This window comes from Lepidochelys olivacea, assembly GCF_965140295.1.
Source record: "Lepidochelys olivacea isolate rLepOli2 genome assembly, chromosome: 1".
In the NCBI taxonomy this organism is placed as follows: domain Eukaryota; kingdom Metazoa; phylum Chordata; order Testudines; family Cheloniidae; genus Lepidochelys; species Lepidochelys olivacea.
Genome location: NC_140411.1, coordinates 114995530 through 115022888, shown reverse-complemented (window position 1 = coordinate 115022888; position 27359 = coordinate 114995530). Strand labels below are relative to the sequence as shown.

At 42.5% G+C, this 27359-nt stretch overlaps 1 protein-coding gene across 5 annotated transcripts in view; it reads left to right on the top strand.

Annotated features, from left to right (window-relative positions):
• Positions 1-27359, top strand: part of LIMS1 (LIM zinc finger domain containing 1) — a 140276-nt gene that overhangs the window by 88914 nt on the left and 24003 nt on the right. For all 5 annotated transcript variants that reach the window (XM_084617541.1, XM_084617544.1, XM_084617545.1 and 2 more), the window contains exons 2-3: positions 11345-11504; positions 21353-21419. In XM_084617541.1, the coding sequence (XP_084473667.1) occupies positions 11345-11504; positions 21353-21419 (227 nt within the window). The remainder of the gene's footprint in view (positions 1-11344; positions 11505-21352; positions 21420-27359) is intronic.

The following is a 27359-nucleotide window of genomic DNA, read 5'->3' as shown; positions in this document are numbered from 1 at the left end:
AGATAATTCTGTGTGAAAACATCACTACAGTTTTCAGAAACACTCAAATTTGACCTAATTTGAAGTCAATGGTATTTTCTCATTATCTTAAATGGGAGCAGATTTAGGCCAGTGTTGAGGACTTTTGAAAATCCCATCCATAATTTACAATTAAAAAACCAGAAAAAGAATATTACTCCTTTATTCAAATTAATTTGTAAGAACCATTTGATTTAGGGAACACTTGCCCAACAATTACAAAAACTAATCTTTTGGTCACTTAAGACCATATTAAATTTTATATGTAATGATGATGAGGAGGAGCCAATTCAGCACTTTAAAAAAAGGCAGTGTAGAATTTTATGCAGGGTCCTGGAAAGCCATGTCTATTTTATAACCAGAGGAAATTGAATGACTTTTTTCCAACTAGTGACTGTATATTTGTTGGTTTCAGAGAAGCAGCCATGTTAGTCTGTATTTGCAAAAAGAAAAGGAGTACTTGTGGCACCTTAGAGACTAACAAATTTATTTGAGCATAAGCTTTCGTGAGCTATATCGGATGTATATTTGTGAGTGTTCCATTGCACAAAGCCTGCTGTTGTGTAACCTTGCACAAAGGCTGCTGATTAATTTATTTAAAATCATCCTTTTGTGTGTCACGGTTGTGGTGGAGGAGGATTGTGCTGTGAGTTTTTATCCTGCTCTGCAATAACTTGACCTTGCACAAGAAATGTAGCAGCTTTACTTTCAAGAGGTCAGCAGTGACACAGCAGCCTTTCAGATGAAGCAGACAACATTATTTCACTGTAATGCAATTAAGTCACCAATGGCAGCTGTTGTTGCCAAGCACCTAGTTTGGAGCTCTGACTGTTCTGCACATCTATTTGTGGAATGAAATAAAATGTTCTACGGGCAGCAAGTCTTGCTGAACTTTCTCTATAAAAGTCCCCTCCGCCCTTTGATCTAAGACAGATACCCAAAATATTCAGCCTAGTTTTAATACTAGACAAAGCACTCGAGAGAGTTTTGGGATCTAAGCACCAAAAGACAGTTTTAAATAATTCTTCATGTACTGAAGTGTTAACTTAGTAGCAAACATGTTATAGCTTCTGTTAATTAAAACAGTGTACATGGTATCATCACCTTATGTGACATTACAGTTGTGGTTATATCTGCATCCTCATTATGAATCTGATTTTTCAGAAGGTTCATCTTAGAATCCCTCGATTGGGGTCCTGTCTCATGCAGGTGCCTCATCTGTTGTGGATTAATCCCTTGCCTAACGTTTGTGTTTTAAAAGCACAAAAATCCTTGTAAATGGTCAAAATCTCTTGGAGGGCGAAATTCCCAAGTAAGATTCTTAATTATATCACAAAAAGAAAAGGAGTACTTGTGGCACCTTAGAGACTAACCAATTTATTTGAGCATAAGCTTTCGTGAGCTACAGCTCACTTCATCGGATGCATATAACTTAACAGAACTCTTCAGAACTTCTGTTAAGTTATATGCATCCGATGAAGTGAGCTGTAGCTCACGAAAGCTTATACTCAAATAAATTGGTTAGTCTCTACAGTGCCACAAGTACTCCTTTTCTTTTTGCGAATACAGACTAACACGGCTGATACTCTGAAACCTGTCCTTAGTTATATCAGTCTCTTTCCATTGTAACCAATGTTACTTCAGACTCGTAGCAGTGTAAACTGATAGAAGTTCAGAATCAGGCTCCTTGTATTTATTTAACATTTATAGTCATGTCACTTTAAGGAATCTGGTCCTAAAACCAGCCAACAAGATTAAAACAGCCTTTGTGGACTCCACAGATCTGGAGGGAAACACAATTTTTTGTAGCACTTGCTGTACCACTCCTAATGAGGACAACAGGAGCCACATGGCTAATGTGCCATGCAAACTTTTGATATGCAACTCAGGGTGCACTTTCATTATTGTTACAAAACGTTTCTGTGGCATCAGAAGTTTGCGCAGTGTTTTACGCCCACAGATAAGAAGAGGCAGGCTGAAATTCTGTACTGCGCCTCTTGGCACAGCACAGAAGGCGAGGAGCCACCTTTGCTCTCCTGGGATTCTAGACTGCTGCAGGAGCTGAAAAGGGCCACAGCATGACTTAGAGGAGCCCCTGGGGTCCTCAATTTATGGCAGCCTCCTGAGAGTAACCTAGGGGTTGCTTGGCACTGCTATCTATCTAAACAAGAAAAGACAAATAAGAATGCACAGGACAACAGAAGAGAATGGGTAAAGAGATGATTAATAATGAGAAGACAGGAGGAGATAATTCCGTTGGCTCCCCCCCGCCCTCCCCTTAGGAAGTGGTGTTTTTAAAGAAGGATTTGCAAGAAGAGGAGGCTTGGGTGGAAGAGGAGAGGGAGATTGTTTTGGGTGCTGTGAGGAGCAAATTAGAAGTCACAAAGTAAGATTGGGGAAAGGGATGAAGGAAACAAGTAAAATGGTTGGGAAAAGTTTAGATATCAAGAGGGGGAGCAGGGAAATGAGAGCATAGATGTACAGGGGAGTTCCAGTGAAATGGAGTGACACTGGTACATGTAAGAACAGAATCTAGCCCAAGAGGTTTTGCCCGTTTAAGATGATTTGAGGCCTTTTAAAACACAAAAACTAGTTTATAAACTGTTCTGGCAAATGATTAATCCACAACTGCTCCTCATTTTTCTGTTTTGCTGCTTTCAAAATAATGACTTACTGAGATATTAAGACTCAAAAATTGGTCATCAAACGTGTGGTAACTTTATAGTTTCATTAGGATTTTTGGCATGTTGACTTAGTGCTCCTCTTGAACTCCTTAGTTGACATGATTAGACTGCAGCTATGGGGCTAGAGCTTTGACAACCGTCAGCGGTCAGTTTTTAAATGCCAAAACAGCACTCTGTTATTGAATGAAGAGGACAGGAACTGTAAAAGCATCTAGAATACAATAGAATTCTTGTGTGTTTACAGAATAGTAATTAATACATCTATTAAAACTCCTAAGTACATTTCTCTGAATTGGAGGAACATTTAAATCATTTAAACAGAAGGTGCTGCACTAGCTAACTACCTGCACAAACACTGGACATATGTATCTATTTTTGAGTTTACACTGACCTTTTTTGGGTCAACTAAGGTGTCATTGGGAAGTCACATGACTATTCCACCTTGAGAAGAGCGCTCCTGGTTATATGGGAGGGGCAAGATTAATAAAAGACTAGCGATACTAGGGTAGAGTGGGGGTTTCAAATTCAAACAGGTTTTTGTTTTAAGGTTTTAAGGGAGCATTTTTTAAAGGAGGTTGCATTTATGCTCTTTAACTCCTCCAATCTAAAAAATAAACCTTAAACTAAGAAAAGAGCCCCAAGTGAGAACCAGACCACCTCTCTATGTAAACTACTGTTGCAATATTACTATAGTACTGTATTTGTTTTGATCCTGCATTTTCAATAGAGCTAATGTGGAAGAGGAGAAGGAACATCACAGTGGCTACATCTCCGCTGCTATACCTACAGTGCCTGTTCATCATTGGTGCAGCAGTAGAATCGTAGGATTGGAAGGGACCTCGAGAGGTCATCTTGTCCAGTCCCCTGCACTCACAGCAGAACTAGTATTATCTAGATAGACCATCCCTGACAGGTGTTTGTCTAACCTGCTGTTAAAGATCTCCAGTGATGGAGATTCCGCAGGAGCAGTGCAAGTGCTAGGTAGTCAGGGCTCCCAATTTTTCCAGCATCATGTTCTGAATCTATCCTCTGACCAAGGGCATGAGACCATAGTGCTACAGCCTCAGCCCTGTCTTTGCTAGAACTTCCACTGTGGCAGACGCAGCATTCCTAGTCAGCGGGTACGTCGTATTCTAGTCTGGACACAGCCAGTGATAGTAGCACTGAGCCCAAGTATCAGGAGGGAGACTGAACACATGGATGTTACTGTGATAGCAGCACTGTTCGTTGAACAAGGGTACCATGACTCTAAAACGTGTTTTTTTAAAGTATCCTTTTATATCACAACAGCTCCAAAGAAACAATTACAACTTTTATCTCCTCTCATACGCATGCCACATATTCTACTTCAAAATTACAGTGAAAAAAGGGAGGAAAAAATGTTTGCTTGTCAAATATCAGTAAACAAAGTTTAAGGTGGTGGGACAACAGCCCTGCCCACAATATATTTTTCAGTGTGATTTTTGTGATTGGTTAGAGGCGCAGTCAGCTTAACTGGGTACAAGTGACATGATTCAGTTTGTGTCCGCACAGTATTTTCTCTGACACCACAGCCATGTTTGTGCATCTGAACCTCCCATGCTACCTAACCATGTGCTAAGAGAGTGTTCTGTGCAAATCTGGGCACCTATTCTGTAATGCCTCAGCATGTGACTAGAGTACCCAAAGGACATGCACATAAAGTGATACAAAACAGTACATGGGGCAGTGTGCTCAACAGTGTCCTACTGTGCAGAGAGATTGGAGGAGGGAGAGCTGGCAAAACCAGTTACATACACCTGGCCACTGTGTCCTGCCTCGCAGCACAAAATAGTGTGACCTGCTGAAATAGGTATAGTGTACTAGCCTAGGTCTCTGCCAAGGGTGACAGACTCTTTAATCATATTGTATGTGGATTCAACTCCTGTTTAGAGCCAGCCATGCCAGAAAATACTTTCCAATTTGTTTAAAAATTGTCATGCAGACAGGCCCTTTGGAATGGATTCTTCTTTTTCTTTTCAAAGACATTGGCGTTTATTAAAAGTGAAAGAATTGAATGGAATTCCCTTGATTTTTGTCAGGGGTTTTTGTAAGACCCCTGTGTTGCTTGCTGTTCCTAAACTGTATATTTTTTCGCACTTCCTTCTCCCTATTCTCCTTCCTCACTTTCTCAGACTTCCCTCTAACAAGCAAATTCTTTGGATACCAAAACCCTCTTGCAGCAAAGGCAAAATACATATGGTTTACTATTCATTTTTGGAAACAGTTGCTACTAGGGGTATGTCTACACTCCGGAATAAGGTTGAATTTATAGAAGTTGGATTTTTAGAAATCGGTTTTATATATTCGAGTGTGTGTGTCCCCACAGAAAATGCTCTAAGTGCATTAAGTGCATTAACTCGGCAGAGTGCTTCCACAGTTCCGAGGCAACGTCGACTTCCGGAGCGTTGCACTGTGGGTAGCTATCCCACAGATCCCGCAGTCTCCGCTGCCCATTGGAATTCTGGGTTGAGATCCCAATGCCTGATGGGACTAAAACATTGTTGCGCGTGGTTCTGGGTACATATCGTCAGGCCCCCATTCCCTCCCTCCCTACGTGAAAGCAAGGGCAGACAGTCGTTTTGCGCCTTTTTTCCTGAGTTACCTGTGCAGACGCCATACCACAGCAAGCATGGAGCCCGCTGAGGTAACCGTCACCGTATGTCTCCTGGGTGCTGGCAGACGCGGTACTGCATTGCTACACAGTAGCAGGAACCCATTGCCTTCTGGCAGCAGACGGTGCAATATGACTGGTAGCCGTCATCATCATGTCCGAGGTGCTCCTGGCCGCGTCGGCCAGGAGTGCCTGGGCAGACATGGGCGCAGGGACTAAATTTGGAGTGACTTGACCAGGTCATTCTCTTTAGTCCTGCAGTCAGTCCTATTGAACTGTCTTATGGTGAGCAGGCAGGCGATACGGATTGCTAGCAGTCGTACTGTACCATCTTCTGCCGGGCAGGCAAGAGATGAGGATGGATAGCAGTCATACTGCACCATCTTCTGTCGAGCAGCCATGAGATGTGCATGGCATGCAGTCCTTCTGCACCGTCTGCTGCCAGCCAAAGATGTAAAAGATAGATGGAGTGGATCAAAACAAGAAATAGACCAGATTTGTTTTGTACTCATTTGCTTCTCCCCCCTCCCCCGTCTAGGGGACTCATTCCTCTAGGTCACACTGCAGTCACTCACAGAGAAGGTGCAGTGAGGTAAATCTAGCCATGTATCAATCAGAGGCCAGACTAACCTCCTTGTTCCAATAAGAACAATAACTTAGGTGCACCATTTCTTATTGGAACCCTCTGTGAAGTCCTGCCTGAAATGCTCCTTGATGTAAAGCCACCCCCTTTGTTGATTTTAGCTCCCTGAAGCCAACCCTGTAAGCCGTGTCATCAGTCGCCCCTCCCTCTGTCAGAGCTACGGCAGACAATTGTTCCGTGCCTTTTTTCTGTGTGGACGCCATACCAAGGCAAGCATGGAGGCCGCTCAGCTCACTTTGGCAATTAAGAGCACATTAAACACCACACGCATTATCCAGCAGTATGTGCAGCACCAGAATCTGGCAGAGCTATACCGGGCAAGGAGGCGATGTCAGCGCGGTCACGTGAGTGATCAGGACATGGACACAGATTTCTCTGAAAGCATGGGCCCTGCCAATGCATGCATCATGGTGCTAATGGGGCAGGTTCATGCTGTGGAACGCCGATTCTGGGCTCGGGAAACAAGCACAGACTGGTGGGACCACATAGTGTTGCAGGTCTGGGACGATTCCCAGTGGCTGCGAAACTTTCGCATGTGTAAGGGCACTTTCATGGAACTTCGTGACTTGTTTTCCCCTGCCCTGAAGCGCATGAATACCAAGATGAGAGCAGCCCTCACAGTTGAGAAGTGAGTGGCGATAGCCCTGTGGAAGCTTGCAACGCCAGACAGCTACCAGTCAGTTGGGAATCAGTTTGGAGTGGGCAAATCTACTGTGGGGGCTGCTGTGATGCAAGTAGCCCACGCAATCAAAGATCTGCTGATATCAAGGGTAGTGACCCTGGGAAATGTGCAGGTTATAGTGGATGGCTTTGCTGCAATGGGATTCCCTAACTGTGGTGGGGCCATAGACAGAACCCATATCCCTATCTTGGCACCAGAGCACCATGCTGGCGAGTACATAAACTGCAAGGGGTACTTTTCAATAGTGCTGCAAGCCCTGGTGGATCACAAGGGACGTTTCACCAACATCAACGTGGGATGGCCGGGAAAGGTGCATGACGCTCGCATCTTCAGGAACTCTGGTCTGTTTCAAAAGCTGCAGGAAGGGACTTTATTCCCAGACCAGAAAATAACTGTTGGGGATGTTGAAATGCCTATATGTATCCTTGGGGACCCAGCCTACCCCTTAATGCCATAGCTCATGAAGCCGTACACAGGCAGCCTGGACAGTAGTCAGGAGCTGTTCAACTACAGGCTGAGCAAGTGCAGAATGGTGGTAGAATGTGCATTTGGACGTTTAAAGGCGCGCTGGCGCAGTTTACTGACTCGCTTAGACCTCAGCAAAACCAATATTCCCACTGTTATTACTGCTTGCTGTGCGCTCCACAATATCTGTGAGAGTAAGGGGGAGATGTTTATGGCGGGGTGGGAGGCTGAGGCAAATCGCCTAGCTGCTGGTTACGCGCAGCCAGACACCAGGGCGGTTAGAAGAGCACAGGAGGGTGCAGTACGCATCAGAGAAGCTTTGAAAACAAGTTTCATGACTGGCCAGGCTACGGTGTGAAAGTTCTCTTTGTTTCTCCTTGATGAAACCCCCCGCCCCTTGGTTCACTCTACTTCCCTGCAAGCTAACCACCCTCCTCTCCTCCCTTTAATCATTGCTTGCAGAGGCAATAAAGTCATTGTTGCTTCACATTCATGCATTCTTTATTCATTCATCACACAAATAGGGGGGTGACTACCAAGGTAGCCCAGGAGGGGTGGTGGAGGAGGGAAGGAAAATGCCACACAGCACTTTAAAAGTTTACAACTTTAAAATTTATTGAATGCCAGCCTTCTTTTTTTTGGGCAATCCTCTGTGGTGGAGTGGCTGGTTGGCCGGTGGCCCCCCCACCGCGTTCTTGGGCGTCTGGGTGTGGAGGCTATGGAACTTGGGGAGGAGGGCGGTTGGTTACACAGGGGCTGTAGTGGCAGTCTGTGCTCCAGCTGCCTTTGCTGCAGCTCAACCATACACTGGAGCATACTGGTTTGGTCCTCCAGCAGCCTCAGCATTGAATCCTGCCTCCTCTCATCACGCTGCCGCCACATTTGAGCTTCACATTGTGATGATAGGATGATTGACATCCTTATAATCTGCTTCCCCTGCTCCCTTCCCTAATAGCCATATTAAATTCATTCAGCTTTCGGATCTATATGGGATTTATCTGTCAGTGCAGTTCTGTAAACACAACTTGGTAACTGAAAATCAAGATTATTTGTTTCTGCTTCTTACATCAGCAACTAGAACTTATTTGGCAGTTCAGCTAATGATGTGTGAGACAAAATGGAAAATAACCGATCCACTTATAGCTATATCTTCTCTGCAATGCTGGCAGAAAGAAAAATGTTTATCAGTAAACTCAGCACATTTGACTGAGAAGATACATAAGGCGCACACATTGTAAAAGACTAATTTTACAATCTAGTCTAACAGAACTTTAAAGCAATCTGTATCTAATGATATAGAATACTTTTCTTGGTGTGTTCATGATACAGTATTATTGGAATCATTTTCCCCAATAAATAGTAACTGTTGATGAGTTTGACAGTGAATATGTTGAGTCATGTATGCTTATCATAAAATAGCTCTTCTATGTCTGAATGGAATTCTTATTATCAGCAATAGATAGTGAAGACTGTACGTACTTCCCAAGTTTGATTTACCATCTTGTAATGGAATGCGTTCCAGTGGATCTTAGCAAATCACAGCATGTCATTGTAACTCCTCTGCTGGTGAACTTTTAACTTGAAACTCTAGCAGAGAGCTCGGCAAGCCTGGCTAACTGATGTGAAACTGTGGAAGTAAATCACTTTGCTGGGAACAAGGGGAAGTCCCGCATATTGTTTCTCACAACTTTATTGTCTGCAGCTTCTCTGCACTGTAGCAGTTGATTTTTTTTTTAAATAAGAATTAAATTAATTGGATTTCCAATTATGGAAAATATGGAATTCCAAAACAGAGCTCACTCCTATATGATTCCAGAGAATGAAGAAGTTCCACACAGGGGTATTCATGATGTCCATAATACCAATGGAAATGAAGGCGAGAAAGCAGTGTCAAAATTACAACGTAGGCACAGTGACATAAAAGTATACAAAGAATTTTGTGACTTTTATGCAAGATTGTAAGTTCACTTTTTCAGGTTGGGATGTTACTGTGGTAAAATCATTTTAAAATCTGAAGTTGGTTTTTTTTCAGTGAAATTTCATGTAGAATGTGTTTGAACCACTCTCTAATGTAAACCTTACTATTCCTATGATATATTTCTAGTTTTGATCTCTACTAAAACTTGCAACAGTTGCTGTAAACAAAACCATACTTTAATTTCAGTAAGTTTTATTTCAATTACACGTATTAGATTGGATTTGTAAAATAGACTATGTGCTCTGTGAGACTTCTGATTTTAGGTTCTGTAAGTTATGGGGGAAATGTATACTGTCCCATTGGTAACAATAGAAAACCATTCTACATTCATCAGTAGTGCTATAGGAATACATATTTCTCAAAGGAAAGTGAAGAAATATTTGTGCATTTTTTGGGAGAAAGGAGGGTTATAAGGCTTTGTTTTGCTTGAAGCTGTAATTTTCCAAGTTTCTTCATTTTATGCTGTTGCCTAGATTATTTCATATCTGACAAATGCTGAAAGTTGAATTCTAAGCTGTAGTCTTCTTTTATCATGCTTAGTATTCAAGAGCTGTTGAGCTCTAAAGAAAGGTCACAGTTTATATTGTGATCAATATTCGCGTCAAATCCAGTTTATTCTGTTATTGGGTATGACAAATTAAGCGATTCAGTTCTCTTCCATAAAGCACAATGGTTTTGATGGAAATAGATTGTGGAGAAAGGCAGTTAGATATGCAGCTTAAACACAGCTGTTCGCTCCAAGCATTTATTTTTGTATATGTTTGACTGAAACCCCTGTGGGATAAAATGTTCTTGGTTTAATACTCTTTGTCAGGGATTTTGTTCATGCAGGTATCTCTCTGGAAGACCCCTTTTTCTGTAAAGTGCTGTAGAATAGAAAAAAGCAGCCCATTAATAATAACTAGTCAAGTCTTTCTTTAACCAGGGGTTAGCCTTTTGTGTGGTACAACAGGATAAGGAATAGAGCAGCTTTCAACTATTTAATCAAATGTATACTTGCTAGTACTTTGTATCAGATTGATTCTGCACAAAGTGCTGAGCATCCTCCAACTCCTATTAATGGGAAATTAATGGGAGTCACGGGCACTCAGCACCTTGTGTGGGATTGAGCCTTTTATATTTATAGATAGAGCATGATTTTTTTTCTGAACAATAAAATGTTTATTTTTGAAGAATAAAATAGAGATTGTTTTCTAAATTTCTGATTGTTTGGATCAAATCAGATTACCAACAAATTAGAATACCTGAAATTGTTCTTGTATACACTCTAGAACATGTTTTATTAACATTTGTCAGATATTATGAAAATTAAGAGTTGTCCTGTGCATTCTCCATTTTACAGATAAGTATTTAGTACAAAACTTAGTCTCAAAGACTTAAGTTTTGAGAATTTAGATTTAAGCAAGAAAGCCTCTTGCAGTGTGAAAAATCAAGCATGGAATTTGAAATTTTAGAGGAGTTCCTCATTTGATTGCAAAGGAGCTGTGTTGATTTATTGCAGATGAGGATTTGTCCTTAAAAGTTAGAGTTTAGTCCCTCTGATATTTGCAAATGTTGTATTATAATGTTATTACTACATGCCTTTAAGAAGCACACCCAAGCATTATTTGGAAGTTTTCCTAATCTCTTATTCAAATTCCATGTAGCTTCAAGTCATTTTTCAAAATGGATAAATCTAAAGAACACTTTTTACCATGTACCATTCCTTACCTCTTGATTATTTCTGCCATAGCAGTTATGTTAAATATGTTCTATCCTTTTTATTGATGCCTCAGATATTTTGAATTGATATTCACTTTCAGAACAATATTCTTGCTTTGATCTCAGATAGGGAAACATCTTTAATTACTGATGAAATTGGCTCTTGTCTTCCATAATCATTGTAATTTGTTTATTTCCATTTTCTTTCTTGTAGTGGTTGATTGAATGAAAATATAACCTATTTTTTTCCCCTCATACAAGCCTGAACATACATTTTTGACCAAAATTTCTTAGAATAGGGTGCTGCTTTGAGAAAAAGAATTGAAACATCTCACAACTTTTTCCTCCATTAAGGGACTGCTGCAACTCCCATTATAGTCAGTGGAAAGATTTCTATGACTTCAGTGGAAGTTTGATCGGGACAGTTGGCTTTTCAAAAGACAAATGAAATCAAATCAGTGGAACTGAGTGTTTCCTTTTTCTTTATCCCCTCATTTTAGAAAAGATCAACAATCTCTTTTTGGTTTGTTTTTTGTTACAGTAATATGGCAAATGCTCTTGCAAATGCCATATGTGAGCGCTGCAAAGGGGGCTTTGCACCTGCTGAGAAGATTGTTAACAGCAATGGTGAACTGTACCATGAACAGTGTTTTGTGTGTGCCCAGTGCTTTCAGCAGTTCCCTGAAGGGCTCTTTTATGAGGTAAGGTGTTTAAAATGTTTTTCTCCCATGAGTTTCTTGGCTTTTATTTTCTATAATGTACAAATGATAAATACTGATAGTTCATTTGTTTATAAAATATTATCACAGAATGGTAGGAGCATTCTTTGAAAAGAAATATCCAGCAGAGGCAGAAAGAAGTAGAGACATTTCTAGTTTTGCCTTTAAAGACACATTATGGGACATTTCTATGACACGTACATAATGTGGGAGTGGAGGAGTTTTGCCTATAAAGACACATTATGTACGTTGTACTGGAAGCACGCAGAAAACACAGCTACTAAAATGAAATGTAATGTAGAGAGTAAAATCCTGATCCTATTGACTTCATTATGGCCAGGATTTCACCCAGAGTGTTTCTATTAGAGATGAGCCCATGACGTGCTGTTCAGATTCAGATTTGAATGTACCAAGAGTATGATGGGATTTGGATCAGGTATACTACTTCAGGACCATTTCTAATAAGGTTTAGCATTTTAAACTAATAAAACTAAAACAATTCTGAGTTAATGCTTTGCTCATTCCATTGTATTATACTGTCAGAACTTGTATCACTTTTGTTATGCAGTTCCTTGGCATAGCAATCTGGGGATATTCTAAATCAATCGTTAAACATTGAATTTAAGGGCGCTTTAGCATATTTTTCTAAAATGTATGTTCTCTCAGGTCAAATGTATATTTTAATTTTAATCCAATTTTCCCAACCTCTTTTCTCTTTCATGGGGATTCAGGCTGTGGGTGGGCTATTTTCACCTAGTACAAAGTGACCTTAGAAAGAGCTTTTGACCAGTCTAGAAAATATTGAGTGATTTGTGTAGGACAGGCTAACGCCTGGGAGATAGGCAAGTATTGTCCATACGGTATTTGACAGATGAGGAATGGAGGCTTAGAAAGTTTGAGAAGGATTTTTCAAAGTGCCTAACTCTCTTGTGCATTTCTGAAAATCCTATTCTAAGTGACTTTCCATGGCCACACAGGAAGTCTGTGGCCACAATGGGACTAGAACTCAGATTTCCTTCATCCCAGTCCCGTGCTTTTGCCACGAGGCAATCCTAGCCCAATCACAGCCGTTAAATACTGGTCCATTATAGATACTTCTATTTAATGGTTATTTTATGTCTTAGTTTATATATAATAACCCTTTATTCACCACTTTAAATGTATGGGGCACTTTACAAAATGGATAAAGGTAGGGTCACTGCCCAAATGCTTACAATCCCGTGTAATCACATAAAATACCTAGAGCAGCAGCATGGAAAGATTTATGTCACATTACAATCTCAGAATGGAATAAACCAGCTCTTACTAACCTATTCACATTGTCTAGCACTTCTAAGGTGCTTCTGACATGATGCAGTGTGAAAAGAAGCAATATTATTATTTCAGTTAACACTTGCCACGTCCCCTGGCCCTTCCTGTTTTCCTGTACAGTCAGAATCTTTGGACTTTCCACCAAACGCATCTCTTGCATCTTTATTTTCACTGGTTCTATTTCTAATTCAAGAGTGAAGGAGATACAACTGGAGGTGAGCTGGGCTATTGAGTGGAGTAGTGGGAGCAGGAGCTTGGTTTCAGAGCAGCACAAACTGCTAGGTAAGGAGGGGAAAAGCATCCGGAAGCAGGAGGATGCCTGGTTGTGAGGGGGAAAAGAGTACTGAGAACTATAGGGCTGCAAAAGCAGAGGTAGGGAAGGGCAAGCCTGGGCAGAGGTGGAGAAGTGGATGGGAAAGAGACAGTCAAGCACAGAGAAATAAATAACAGAGTGAGGCAAGGCTACTGGGAGAAGGGAAGGAGAACAGGTTTGAAGAGGCAATTGGGTAGAAGCCATTAACTGGGACTTGATCAGGATGAGATCTATATCTGGGGCATACTGTAGTAGTTGCCAGAAGGTATCTGGAAGGAGTGCGTGCAGCATACTGGCTGGTAGGAGAGGAGACTGGGGCAAGCTGATTGCTGTGAGCTTGCTGAGAATTTGTTATTCTTTGGCTGGCTTGAGGATCCAATCCTGCAGGAATTCTGCAAATCCTCAGATGTTGGAGCAGTTCTTGGGTATCATTTTAGTGGCACAGTAGAAAAAAGGGCTTAAATCACAACTCAGCCTATGTTCACACCTAACCCAAAAAGGTTAAAATCCCTTTAGTGCTCACACACAGCCATATGTGAATAGTCTCAAAGAGCATAAGCAAGTGCCCCTGTGTTGTTTGGATGTATCTAGGCTCTTTGCATCAAGAATGAAGCAAATGCCTCTCCCCTCCCCCATTATCTATTTAATGTCTCCCTTAACATTCTTGTCTCTGGTGTGAAAGCACAGATTGTCTGGCCAAGCTGGAAGAAACACAGGAGCCAATGGATGTGGTTTATTCATGGATTCTAAGGCCAGAAGGGACAACTGTGATCATCTAGTCCAGGGGTGGGCAAACTACGGCCTGCGGGCCGGATCCGGCCCCTCGGGGCTTTGGATCCGACCTGTGGGATTGCCACCCCTGTGGCACCGCTCCGGGAAGCGGCCACACCACGTCCCTGGGGCCCCGAGGGGTGGAGGTGGGGGGTGGGGGCAGAGAGCTCTGCACGCTGCTCTTGCCTGTGGGTACCTTCCCCAAAGCTCCCATTGGCCAGGAACGGGTTAGTGTGGCCAGTGGGAGCTTCAGGGGAGGTACCCACAGGTGAGGGAAACACGCAGAGCCCTCTGCGCCCCCCCTCCCCCACAGTGTTACCATACACACTGTTTGTAACACCCATTGTTTCATGTTCTCTGTGTGTATATGTATCTTCCTACTGTATTCTCCACTGAATGCATCTGATGAAGTGAGCTGTAGCTCACAAAAGCGTATGCTCTAATAAATTTGTTAGTCTCTAAGGTGCCACAAGTACTCCTTTTCTTTTTGCGGATACAGACTAACACGGCTACTACTCTGAAACCTGTAAAATGAGGATAATTCTTAGCTAGGAAGGGCATGTGATGATGAACTTGTCTGTGAAACTTTGGAAGAATGTGCTGTAGAAGGACAAAGTATTATTAAAATATTGGGGATGAGACTTCAAAGAATGGGTGCTTAAGTTAGGCACATACGGCATTATCTTGCATCACTGAACTCAAGGTTACCATTGCCGTTGATTTCAATGGGAACAGGATCAGAGCCCTAAATCCTTATTGAGGTTCGTAAGTAAGTGGCCCAATTTTTCAAAGCACCCATCAGTTTCATTTTTGAAAATTTGATTCACATAGTTCGGAGCCTAACTGGGGCACATATTTAAAGGGGAAAAAAAGTCTTGGTCTTTGTGTTTGGACGTTATTGCCTTCTTTGAGGCAACAATTATTGCTCTTCGGGCATTTTAAAAAAATCTGCAGCCAACACTTGTAGAACATTTAAAAGCAATTGTCATGCAAGGGTATGGAACTGAGTAACTGACATGTGAGCAATATCAAGGTAACTTGGTGCAAGTTACTCATTCTTCCTTCACTATGAACACATTTTGCATTTGAGACATGCTTGCAAAATTGTTACGAAAATTTACCAGTGGAGGCACAAATTCTACTAACCTCAATTTACAATATTTTAATGAAATCAATATTTTACTTGCTTGTTCCCCCCCCCAAAATTTGTTTACCGTGTGTGTGGAGTTTTGCAAGGTAGAATCAAGTCAGACTATGGGAAATGCTTCAGGAATGAGTGCTGATTAAGTTAGCTGTTTCAGAGTTTTGTGGCTGATAATGTGGCACTCCCTAAATTAGTAGATTACGGCCCAATCCTTAAAACATTTCCACACAGGTGCAACATACAAGTAGTCTTATTTAAATCAGGTAGAGTAGCGATGTGGAATGCAGATAATGTTGGTACATTGATTACTTGTGTGAGTACTATTTGCAGTGTTTGTACAATATGGTTTCAATCCGAGGACCCAATTCTGCACTTAATGGAGGAGTAAAATCTTTAGCAGAAGCCACGAAGAAGACTCTGCTGTCTTCCTCTTTAATTGCGATATAGCAAGGTTTCTCCTGAGAGAAGTAGCTGCTTTGCCTGCTAGTTCACAACTACATTTAAGTGCCCTTACCACAACTCTTAAATTTTATAAAATAGGTACACTAACCATCACATTTTTATCTAATATGTATTTAAACACCCATATTTTAACCAAGCTTTATACCAAAGATTTTTTTCATAATTCATGAACTAATTTCATCTAGTCATATACCTAAGTGCATTCTGTATTAACAGGAAAAAGAGCAGAACATTACCGCAGCCAGCTCCAGGAAGACCTCCACTCACTGTGCAGCCACAGGGGTTAAAAAGCAAACAAAATGTTAAGATACATATGGAATGGAGACTAACTGGAGAGTAAAATAATGCCAGTGTATAAACCAATGGTATGCCCTCATCTGGAATACTATGCGCAGATTGGATCGGATAAGGATAAAACAAAAATAGAGGGAGTTCAGGCATGGGTGCTGAGATTGATCCGAGGCATGGATAAGCTCTCATACGTAAAGATATTGAAAAGACTGGCATGTTTATCAGAGAGATGTGCTAGGATTTTCAGAAGAGCCCCAGGAGCTAGAACTTCAGTGGGATTTCAGTGTTTAACTTTCCTAGGCTCCTTTGAAAATCCTAGCTGAGAGGAATGAGAGAGGACCTGATAAATGTGTAGAAGACAATGACTGGTACAGAGAAGATAGATTGGGAACTTCTGTTCACCCTGTCTGATACTGTGAGACATTAATTGAAATTGAAAGACAAATTCAAATCTTGTAAAGGGAATTATATTTTCACACAATGCAAAACTAGCTTGTGGAACTCACTGCAATCTCCTTGAGGCCAGAAGTTGAGAAGGAGTCCAAAAAGGATTAGACATTTATGGATAGTAAGAATATCCAAGTTATAATAGTAATTATACGGTAAAAGAAATACCCTGAGGAATTTCGGAAGGGATATAAACCCTTAACATGTTGTAGGGCATAATATAACCTCTACTGTTGGGGAATAGGAGTAAACTTTCCCTGGGGCACCTTACACCATAACTAACTACTGCAGGGTTTCTTGAACCTTGTTCTGAACTATCTGGTACTGGTCCCTGTTGATGACAGAATACTGTACTAAGTTGACCACTGTTCTGATCCAGTCTCGTAATTTGGCAATTCCTATATTTCTGTGTTCCTGTTATTAGAAACAAGTATGACAGATTTTTGGAGTCCATCTAGATTTAAAATTATATATAACTGAACACCCTCAATTTTAAATATATATATATAAAATAGCCATTAAATTAACCCTATGCAATACGAATTCTCTAATCAACTTACATGTTAAAAATAAAGCAAAACAAAATAAAAAAATTAAAATCTTAGTAAACTAAGCAGCATCTGTTGTGCATCTTGTTAAACTGCCATCTTCACAATAAATCCTGAGTTGTACAGTTTATATTATTGAATGCTGGATGCAGGATCAGAAAAGGTGGGTAAATATGCATTTATTTTGTGGATTTCTGATAGTGCACTACAGTGCTGCACTTAATTGTATGTTACCAGCTGCTTCATTATTCAGTTTATTTTTACTTTTTCTGCAAATGAAATATTCCTTTTGTTACAAGTCAGAAACTTAGGAGTTAACGGGATATTTCTGGTTAACAGCAGGCTACCTCTTTTTATATAGTTCAAGTGTGTTGCTCACTTTGAGCCTTTTAAGGAATGGGCCCTCAACCTCATTATAGACTCACCCCACTAGTGTGAAGAAATAGAGGCCCTATAATGTTTACTATGGTTTGATGCACTCTGGTGTTCTGTGTATGACAGAGCCATTGAGCTTCGTTATGCTACACAGAACAGTTCTGTGCACTCGAGTTCCCTTGTGCATCTAGCTTTCACTTCCAATTAGCAGGAGGATAGACTGAACATGAGAGTTCCTTCAGGCCTGAGCTCAATAGAACCTCCCAGTGTCTTGTTTGATCTCAGGAGCTCTAAAGAATAATTTTCCAGTCCTGGGTGGTGGTCCATGAATGCCTGTCAGCTTTATTTTGCTCTTGTCAAAGCATCTGTTATAGGGATACAAATACGTGCTAATTGGTCCAACTTAAAAATAAACCATACGAATTCCTACTACTACTACCAGCAGAGAGTATCTCTGCAGACATTTTTCTACCAAATGCTCTTTTTAGGTGTTTCTATATCTGAGGGAGAACACAGTTTCCCAAATAGAGAGAGACAGGAATAAATTACTTTTGTGTCCCCTTCTTGTGTATGAACCAGATCACTTGCAGTGATTCTGGAAACATACTTTCTCCTGGGATCTTTCTGGAGCACAAACTGCTTGATCGATAATGATTTGTCAAGTTTGCAGTATATTTGAAAGATCTAAGGTTGTCTGTAGAGTAATATTTCCTGAAAGCAGGGTTGCAAAAGTGCTTACACTTTTTATTAAGATGGCCACCATCCAAGTCATGCTTTACACCAGGCCTGTAACAGTCTGGAATTCCCTACGGGTCTAGGAGTCCTGCATTCCTCGCCAGGTGGACAGAAATGTAGGATCACAGCTAAAGGCACTATGTCAACTTGAAAATCACATTTCTGAGAATCAGAAAACTTTGTACCTACTAAAGTGACAAACTAACAAGTAAGATTACAAAAACCAAAAGAGATGGGGAAGAAGAGTCTCCTCTACTTTTTTCAGCAGTCTCTCGTTGGAGTCAGTTTTTGAAGTTTTTTTGTTGTAATATTGTGACTTTTAGGTCTGTAATCGAGTGACCAGAGAGATTGAAGTGTTCTCCAACTGGTTTTTGAATGTTATAATTCTTGACGTCTGATTTGTGTCCATTTATTCTTTTACGTAGAGACTGTCCAGTTTGGCCAGTGTACGTGGCAGAGGGGCATTGCTGGCACATGATGACATATATTACATTGGTAGATGTGCAGGTGAACGAGCCTCTGATAGTGTGGCTGATGTAATTGGGCCCTATGATGTCCCCTGAATAGATATGTGGGCACAGTTGGCAACGGGCTTTGTTGCAAGGATAGGTTCCTGGGTTAGTGTTTTTGGTGTGTGGTTGCTGGTGAGTATTTGCTTCAGGTTGGGCGTATGTAGATTTGCGTGCAGTGGCAATGATCCCCAAACAGAGTTAACATGTATAGATAGAGCTCCATTGTATCACTCAATAACACAAAACAGGAAGCATTCAGATTTCATACTCTTATATGTTCATGTCCAGATCCTTTCCAACTCTTATACATAATCTGTTTTATAGCATTATGCTGTATGACGTTACTGAGTGTTTGGCATATTTGATTTGTGCTAACATCAGACAGGTTGGATGACTCACTGTAGAACACTGGCTTTTCATTTCTAGTGCCCGCAGTGACGTTCAGCATGAGAACTAAGCTTGGGATCTCAAGTTGATAGTGGAGAGCAGTCTGCATCATAAAATCGCCACCCTGCTAGACAGTTCAGTGTGACTCACCCTGCTGTATAATGGTTCATAAAGATAAAAATTCTCTGATCCTTAGAGAATCATAATAGAGTAATATACAGGAGCTAATGTGTAAATGTTATACTATTCCTAATTTATGCTTAATATTCACTGTTTGTTTTGTTTTTTAGTTTCCAGTTGAAAATGCTTCCTATTGACTCCATTTTAATGGTTGTCTCAATTTGTAAAATACCGAACATTTTATAGTAAACATAATGAGATGTCTAGTTTTAACATAGTTAGCATTTGCATCTGGTTACGATGGGATCGGCAACCTTTCAAAGAAGAAGAGCCATTTTTTGTTTTTGTCTTTGACCAAAATATTTCGAGACCCGCATCACACGCAAAGCTCCTTGTAGAGTTAGAATTTATCAACTAATAATAATTGAGTATATTAAAATTATCACCACTCACCAATACTTCTAATGCGACTTCTGCCATTTGATTTGAATATAAACAGGAGGGGGCTCTGGGCTGGGGTAAGGGATTGAGGTGCAGAAGTGGGTTGTGGGGTCTGGGAGGAAGCTTGGGTACAGGAGGTGGTTCTGTGCTGGGTCAGCGGGTTGGGGTGCGGGAGGGGGTGCGAGGTGCAGGCTGTGGCTGGGAGGTGCTTACCACAGGTGGCTCCCATCTAGCGGTGAAGCAGGGCTCTGGCCCCACGCTGCTCCCGGAAGCGGCTGGCACGTTTCTGCGTGCCCCTGGTTCAAGGGAGGCAGCTGTGCATACTGCCTCTGCCCCCAGCACTGTCCTCACAGCTCCCATTGGTGGGGGCAGTGGCGGATTAAAGATTTTGCTGCCCCTAGGCCCTGAAATAATTGCTGTCCCAGCTCACCTCCACTCCGCCTCCGCCTCCTTCCCTAAGCGCGCTGCCGGGTCCTGCTTCTCCCCGCTCCCTGTCAGTGCTTGTGCGCGAAACAGCTTTGCGAAGGAGCGGGGAAGAGGCGGGAATGTGGCGCGCTCAGGAGAGGAGGCGGGGCCGGGGCAGGGATTTGGGGAAGCAGACCAATAGGGGCAGGGAGGGGGTGGGGAATGGGGGTGGGGAAGGGGTGGAGTTGGGGCGGGGGCAGAGGGCGCAAACTGGCGCTGAGGGAAGTAGCCTCTGGCTGCTATTATAAATTTGCCGCCCTAGGCCTAGGCCTTGTCATTAATACGCTGCTGGGCGGGGGCGGTGCTTGTGGGCATGGACAGCGCATGGAGACCTGCTGGCCCCCTCCCGCCAAAGGGCACGCAGAGACTTGCCAGGAGACAGCTGCTTCTGGGAGAGGCGTGGGGCCAGAGCCGTGCTGCGCTGCTGGCCAGGAGCTGCCTGTGGTAAGTGCCTCCCAGCCAGAGTTTGCACCTTGCACCCCCTCAAAAAACAGCTGCCCGCAAGGGGGCAGCCAAAGAGCTTCCTGCGGCTCTGGAGCCGCAGATTGTCGTCCCCTGGGTTATGAGGTGCCTGAAGGCACCCATACATGAGCAGTTTCTCCCCTTCATTCCAAGCCATGTTTGCCTATATATTATTATAGTAGTTGTTCTACAGCACTACCTTCACTTCCTTGAAATCATTTCCCGTCTGTTTCTGTGAAGACGAGCCTGAACCAGAAAATCACGTCTGAACCACCCTGGACTTTGAGAAAGTTCAGATCTAAATTCAAGCCATGTGTCTAGCCTCAAACTCTGTAACAGGCCAGTTTGAAGCTCCAAATCTAGAACTTTGTTGAGAAAGAGATCAGGTATGAACTTCCTTAGCCTCATCAGTTTTTCAGATTAATTGAATGGAAGTTCTCTTCCTACATTTTTCTGTACGTTATACTACTGAGCTGGAAAGTTGTGTTGCGCAGTAAATTGCAGAGATTTTTGACATGAACATTCTCCTGCACTTATTTCCTCCAATATGTAGCACCATTCTTTCAGGAAGTGCAGAGTGCAGAGGAGATCAGAGGGGTTCAGAGAAAATGCTTCCTAGTAGGAAAGGCGTTTATAAGTTGATCCAGTAATTCAAAGGTTAATTCCTGCCAGTAGCACTGTATGTTGCATCAGATTTTGTGTATCCTGTCTGACTTAAATATTGTCTGACAAACTGTAAATGATAACAAAGAGCAAAAGCTTTAGACTCTCAGTTTTTTAAAAGCAGAGTTAATACTGTAACAAATAATATATTGCATGCTTAATGTTAACGTAAGGTAGATAGATTTAGTATGCAAGGGGTTGATCAGTTTGTCTACCACAAAAAACTGTTTCTGTATGTCTCATTTTTGTTATAGCCAAGTCATCTTTTACAGTTTAATTGCATCTGGGAATGATATAGTATTGTGATGGTATGTATATTATTGATGTGAAATGTGAAGTACACTTTTTATTCCTCTAATTTCCAGTTTGTTTCCCATTTTCAGTTTGAAGGAAGGAAGTATTGTGAACATGATTTTCAGATGCTTTTTGCCCCTTGCTGTCATCAGTGTGGTAAGTTTTATACTGATCATTTAATGTAAGTTCAACATATAACCTTGGAAAAGAATGGAATCCTTGTGATTACACCAAGCACACGGAGTCAGACTATTCTGCCAGCCTGAGTTCCCTTTACCTCACATTGCTGGGATAGGCTCCCCAGCGTTTTCCAGCCAAGCACACAGGCAGGGCCACACCCCGCTGCACAGAGAGCCAGAGATCCGTTCTGGGAAGGCTCAGCTTAAGGAGCTTGCCACAGCACCCAGATGTCCACCCTCCCTTGGAGTACAAAACCAAAATTATAAGAAATTAGCCTCTTCCCTCCAGTGTGGAGGAGGGTATACACAACTTCTCATTCTCCCAGTTAGAAATCATATAATCTGGGTTATATTATAAACCAGAAATAAAGTTATTAACTATAAAAGGTGTATTTTAAGTAGTTAAGGAGGTAGGAGACAGAACAAGGCAGATTACTAAGAAAATAAAACAGAGCACACAAACTAAGCTTACTACACTAAAGAAACTGGTTACATGTATGTTCTCACCCTAAATGTGGTTCTAATAATCTTCTTCACAGGCCAAACGCCCTTCCAGCAGGGTTCAGTTCTTTCCTCCAGTTCAGTCTTCGTTGTTTCCAGCAGTCATCTTGGGTTGGGTAGCAGGGGAGAACTGATGACCTGGGTTACCTCACTCCCCACCCTTAAATAGTATTTGCATAAGGCGGGAGTCCTTTGTGTCCTAGTTGGACCCCCCTTTCCTTACAGTGGAAAGTTAAAAGAAGTCCCAAGTAATGTTTTAGTATCATGTGACAAGACCACCTGACTCTGTGGGGCCCTTGTAGCCATTCTTCACAGGCTGACCCACAGGTTCACAGGAAGATTAAGCTTTTTTTTACAGTCCATTGTCCTTGTTGATGGGCCATCCGCCCTGTCTGGCTTTTCCATTGTTGTATCTGAAGTGTTGGCAGTGGGCATCCCCCAAAGTAGCACATTTGAAATACAGATACATAGTCAATATTCCTAATTTCAGATACAGAAATGATACATGCATATAAATAGGATAATCGTATAAATAGTAAATCATAACCTTTCCAATGATACCTCACGTGAGCCATCTTGCATAAAGTATATCTCAGTTATGTCATATTTATATCAAAAGCGTATTTTCATAAAGAATATGGAATGACAATCACACCCTTATTGCCTGCTCCTCCCATAATCGTTTCTCAGCTTTCTTCAACACTGTCCTGTGCATGGAATGCCTTTCCTGAGCTGGTCTGAAAAGTCACTACCCTCCCCTCATTTAAATCTCTCCTGAAGCCTCACTGTTTTCTTGACATCTACAGGAAGCTACTTATTTATCTTATGTGTGAACTGCTTATTTGTATGAAGGGAAGAGGTTGAATGCTGGCAGAGAGGGGCTTATGGACACTATATCTAAAGCTAGGGATTGCTGTGGGCAGAGGGGGTTGAATGGTGGAGGGAAGATGTGGGAAGGGGAATTTAGTGTGTATAACAAACAAACAAACACAAATGTATGACTAACTAGACGGATGACGGAGTTCGTTCTTTCTGTAGGCCAACCACATTGCACAGATGAGGGGCTCAATGCATTCCTCCATTCTCCCCACAAGCTCCTGGTGTGCCGTCCCCCCACCCTAATTCTGCTGCCTTCTTGGTCATCTCTCCCCTTGACAAATCTCTCTGCCTGCAATACCAAATGGATACTGTTTAGATGAACTAAAACACTTGTGACTGGGCAAAGGTAAATGATCTTGCCTGAGCTAGGCACAGTGTGGATGGAGCTACAGTGCAACTCTCGAGTCTCACTCCTACTCAACCAATATAGCTCCTGATCTGAAGGAGCCCCCAATCTTCCAGTCCTAAACCTTCACACCCCCAGTAGTCTGGCAAAGCACCTCAGTCCTGACCAGCAGTTCCATTTGCTGATTCATTTCACCAATGGGATTGAAGCAGGGCTTAAATTCCCCCCAGTATTTCCTGGAGCCTTGAACTTCAGCCTCACAGAAGGCGCTGGGGCATGGGGCTTCTGCCCCGCGGTGCGCGCTGAGGTTTGGGGCTCTGCTCACACCAGGGCTTCTGCAGGTTTCAAAATATTTACTGGAGCGCCCCACTGGATGGCTCCAGCTGAATTTAAGCCCTGGATTGACATATGAAAATGCAATGGACGGAGCGAATAATGACTGGTTGAGTTACCTATGATCTCACAATGCTTCTCTGCCTGGAGCACCATATGGGCATTTGTGTGCAACTCAGGCTTCTTCTTCAAGTGCTGGTCCCTGTCTGTATTCCACTGTGGGTACGCATGCACTCCATGCATCCAGAACTCAGAGAATTTTGATGCACAGGGAGTCATGGCTTCATACTTTAGCGCATCCCAGGGAAGTCCAGTACACCACTGAGGATCTTCCCTTCAGTGAGACTCATCTGTTTAATCAGAAGATGGATAAGTCCTTACACACTTTAAAGGACTCCAGGGCCATCCTCTGCTCCCTGGGCATATATGCACCTACCCTGAAGAGAATATTCCACCTTCAATGATACAGGTAGACTGTAGATAGACTGATGGCTCAACAGTTCTTCCACCTGAGACCTTATGAGCAACCCCTAATAGTCAGCGAGTTCAAAAGACCTGCTTCTTCTGCAGCAGATTCCTCATTCCAATCCCAGCCCTCAGCGAAACGTTATTTTTGACGGGAGCTATAAACCACTAAGTCCAACATGTCCTGACTGCCAGCACACTCCTTGGGGGTCACTAGTACTCCTTTTCAACACCTGGAGTGCAATAACAATGAAGAAATGATGGTCAGCATTATCCATTCTGGCTGTATAATAGAGTTTGTACCTATACCTCCTCCAAAACCCCCTTTCCCTCCTCACTCTCGGAGACCACTTTTATGAGAACATTCTCAGACGAGAAGTGGAATCTCTTACAGCAAAGAGCAATAAAGCGGGTTGCTCTTCAGTACCAAATAAGTGTTTTTTACTTGACGTATTTCCCAGTTTCCAGAAAGAAAGGCAGTTGGAGATCTAGTCTTGACCACCACCATCTCAACCGCTTTATTTGCACACTCAGGTTTTGCATGATCATGTTGGCATGGTAGTTCAATCTCTGGAAAAAGACAAGTGGTTTACAGCTCTTAACATGAAGGATGCCTACTTTTACATGGACATCCACCATGCCCCACTCATCAGTGCTTTCTCAGATTCATAGTCACCGCCACTCACTTTCACTACAGAGTACTCCCTTTCAGCATTGCTACCTTCCCCAGGGTCTTTACCAAGGTGTTCTCTGTCAAAGCAGTCTATATCAGATGCTGTGATTTCACCATCTTCCCTACCTCGATGAATGGCTCCTTGTCAAGAGATCACGCCAAGAGGCCAGGTGACAGTTGCTACAACTCCTCTCCTCTCTGGGGATTAGCATAAATGCCAAAAAATGTGTTCTTATCCCTAAACTTTGGACTTCATTGGGGCATCCTTAAGTTTAATCATGCAGGGGCTTACTTTCCAAGAGACAGGTTTCAGGCTATGAATGTTATCATGGACCAGTTCATAACCAAGCCCAGGGTGCCTGTCAAGATCTGTCTTTCTCTCTGAGGCCATATGGCCTCATGCATATGTTATGCCTTTTGCAAGACTCACCTTGTTGCCTACAAGCGTGGCTTCTGACTTTGTACTTACCAAACCTACAGCGCACGAGCACCTAGTGACTGTTACCACCAAAGTGATATTGTTCCTGTCATGGTGGAAAAATCCCCATCAGGTTTGTGTCGGTGTTCCTTTCCTCGCCTTCATACCAGAAAGGGTGATGATTGCCGACACATTTCTGTTGAGTTGGGGAGCTTACATGGACAACCGTACAGCACAAGACACCTGGACATCTCAAGAATCACATTCAATTCACATCAGTGTTCTAGAGCTATGAGCGGTTTGACAGGCTTGCAAAACCTTTCTCCCGTTCATTCAGTTTCACCATGCCGACAATATCACAACTGTCTTTTAGATCAGCAATCGGAGGCACGAGATCTGCCCCTAAGTGTGCAGAAATGGTCAGTCTGTGGAACTGGTGCATCAGCAGTCGGATTACCCTGTCAGCAGTCTGCCTCTGAAGGAACCAGAACGTGTGTCTCAGCAGACACTTTGCAAGTCGATCACAAGTGGGAGCTACACAACTCTGTGATGAACAATATTTTCGCTCTGTGGGGGGACCTCCACCAGGGACCTATTTACCTCCCAAACAAAGAGGAAATGCTACGTATACTGCTCCAAAAGAGCCTTTGGTCACCACTCACAAGGCAATGCTTTACTCCTTCCATGGTCAGACCATCTGAACTATGTCCTCCCGCCACTACCGCTCCTGCCTCAAGATTTGCACACGATTTGACAGGACAATGCATGAGTTATTCTTGTCGCCCCCAACTAACCCAGAAGTTTTGATTCCTGAACCTCCTACGCATGTTGTTTTTGGGTACTGATCATTATTCCTATGTTTCCCAATCTTCTGACTCAGAGGAATGGCAAAATCAGGCATCCCAACCCACATCTGCTTCCTCCCAGAGCTTGGTTTGTGGATGGGCATCCTGCTTAGAGCAATTGTGTTCTGAAGCTGTTCAGAATGTCCTTTCTAATAGTAGGAAGGATTCCACTAGAAAATATTACCTAACCAAGCCATCTGGGCGTATCAAAGATGTATTTCTCTAGAATCCACAGATATTCCTCTCATTCTGGACTCTATTCTTTCTATGCAGACAACAAGATTGTAAGTTCCTCATGGGTTCATTTGGCAACCATCTGCCTTCACGGGGCTACTCGATCTTTGCGCACTCTCCGACTAGCAAATTCTGGAAAGGTCTAATCAGAACCTTTCGGCCTATCAAAAAGTCTATTCCTCAGTGGGACTTGAACCTTGTTTTCTCAGTGCTCACTAAGCTTCCATTTGAAACATTAGCTTCTTGCTTCATGTCTCTCCTATCCATGAAGGTCACATTCCTGGTAGCCATCACCTCAGCCAGGTGGTTTGGTGAGCTTGGGGCATTGATGGCAGATCCTCCTTACACTATATTGCATAAGGACAAGCTTCCATTACATTTGTACCCTAAATTCACCCCCAGTCTGAGTTTCACCTGAACTAGCCTATCCGCTTACCTGCATTTGTCCCAAAACTTCACACATCCTCAGAAGAAAGGAGGCTCCATTCCCTCAGTGTTTGGAAAGCCTTAGCCTTTCATAACCTGAAAACAATCAGGAAATCCTCTGGACTATTTGTCACCATAATGGACAGGGCCAAGGGTCAGGTTATATTCTCTCAAAGAATCTCAAAATGGATGTTGGCCTGCATGTAGACAACTGATATCAGAGCAAATCTTCCCCCTCCTCATAGGGTAAGAGCTCATTCCGCAAGAACGCAAGCAACATCTATGGCTTCTTTTCAATAGGAGTGCCTCTACTTGATAATTGTAAGGCAGCTACATGGCACTCAGTCCACACATTTATTAGACGCTGTGCCGTGGCACCTCTGCTGATGCATCTTTTGGAACAGCAATCCTTTGTTCGGCTCTGCCATCTACAACCTCTCACCCTCCTATTTGAGTACTTCTTGTCAATCACCCACAGTGGAATACACATAGGAATCAGCACTCAGAAGAACCTCCAGTTACTAAATATAAGTAACTTTTTTTTCCAGTTTTTCTGAGTGTCAGTAAAATTAGACGTGGTCTTCAAAAGTTACCATGTTAGACAGACCAATAGAGAAATGACATCAAGTTGAGTGTGAGGCCTCATTTTGCTTGGCCAGCAAGAAGTGCATCTATCATCACATGATCTGTGTTGTATCCCATTCGCTCATCCTTCAGTAGATGGTATGCTCTTCAGAGCCGGGACTGAGTCTTTCTTTGCATTTGTAAAGTGCCTAGAGCCTTTTGGGAACTACTGG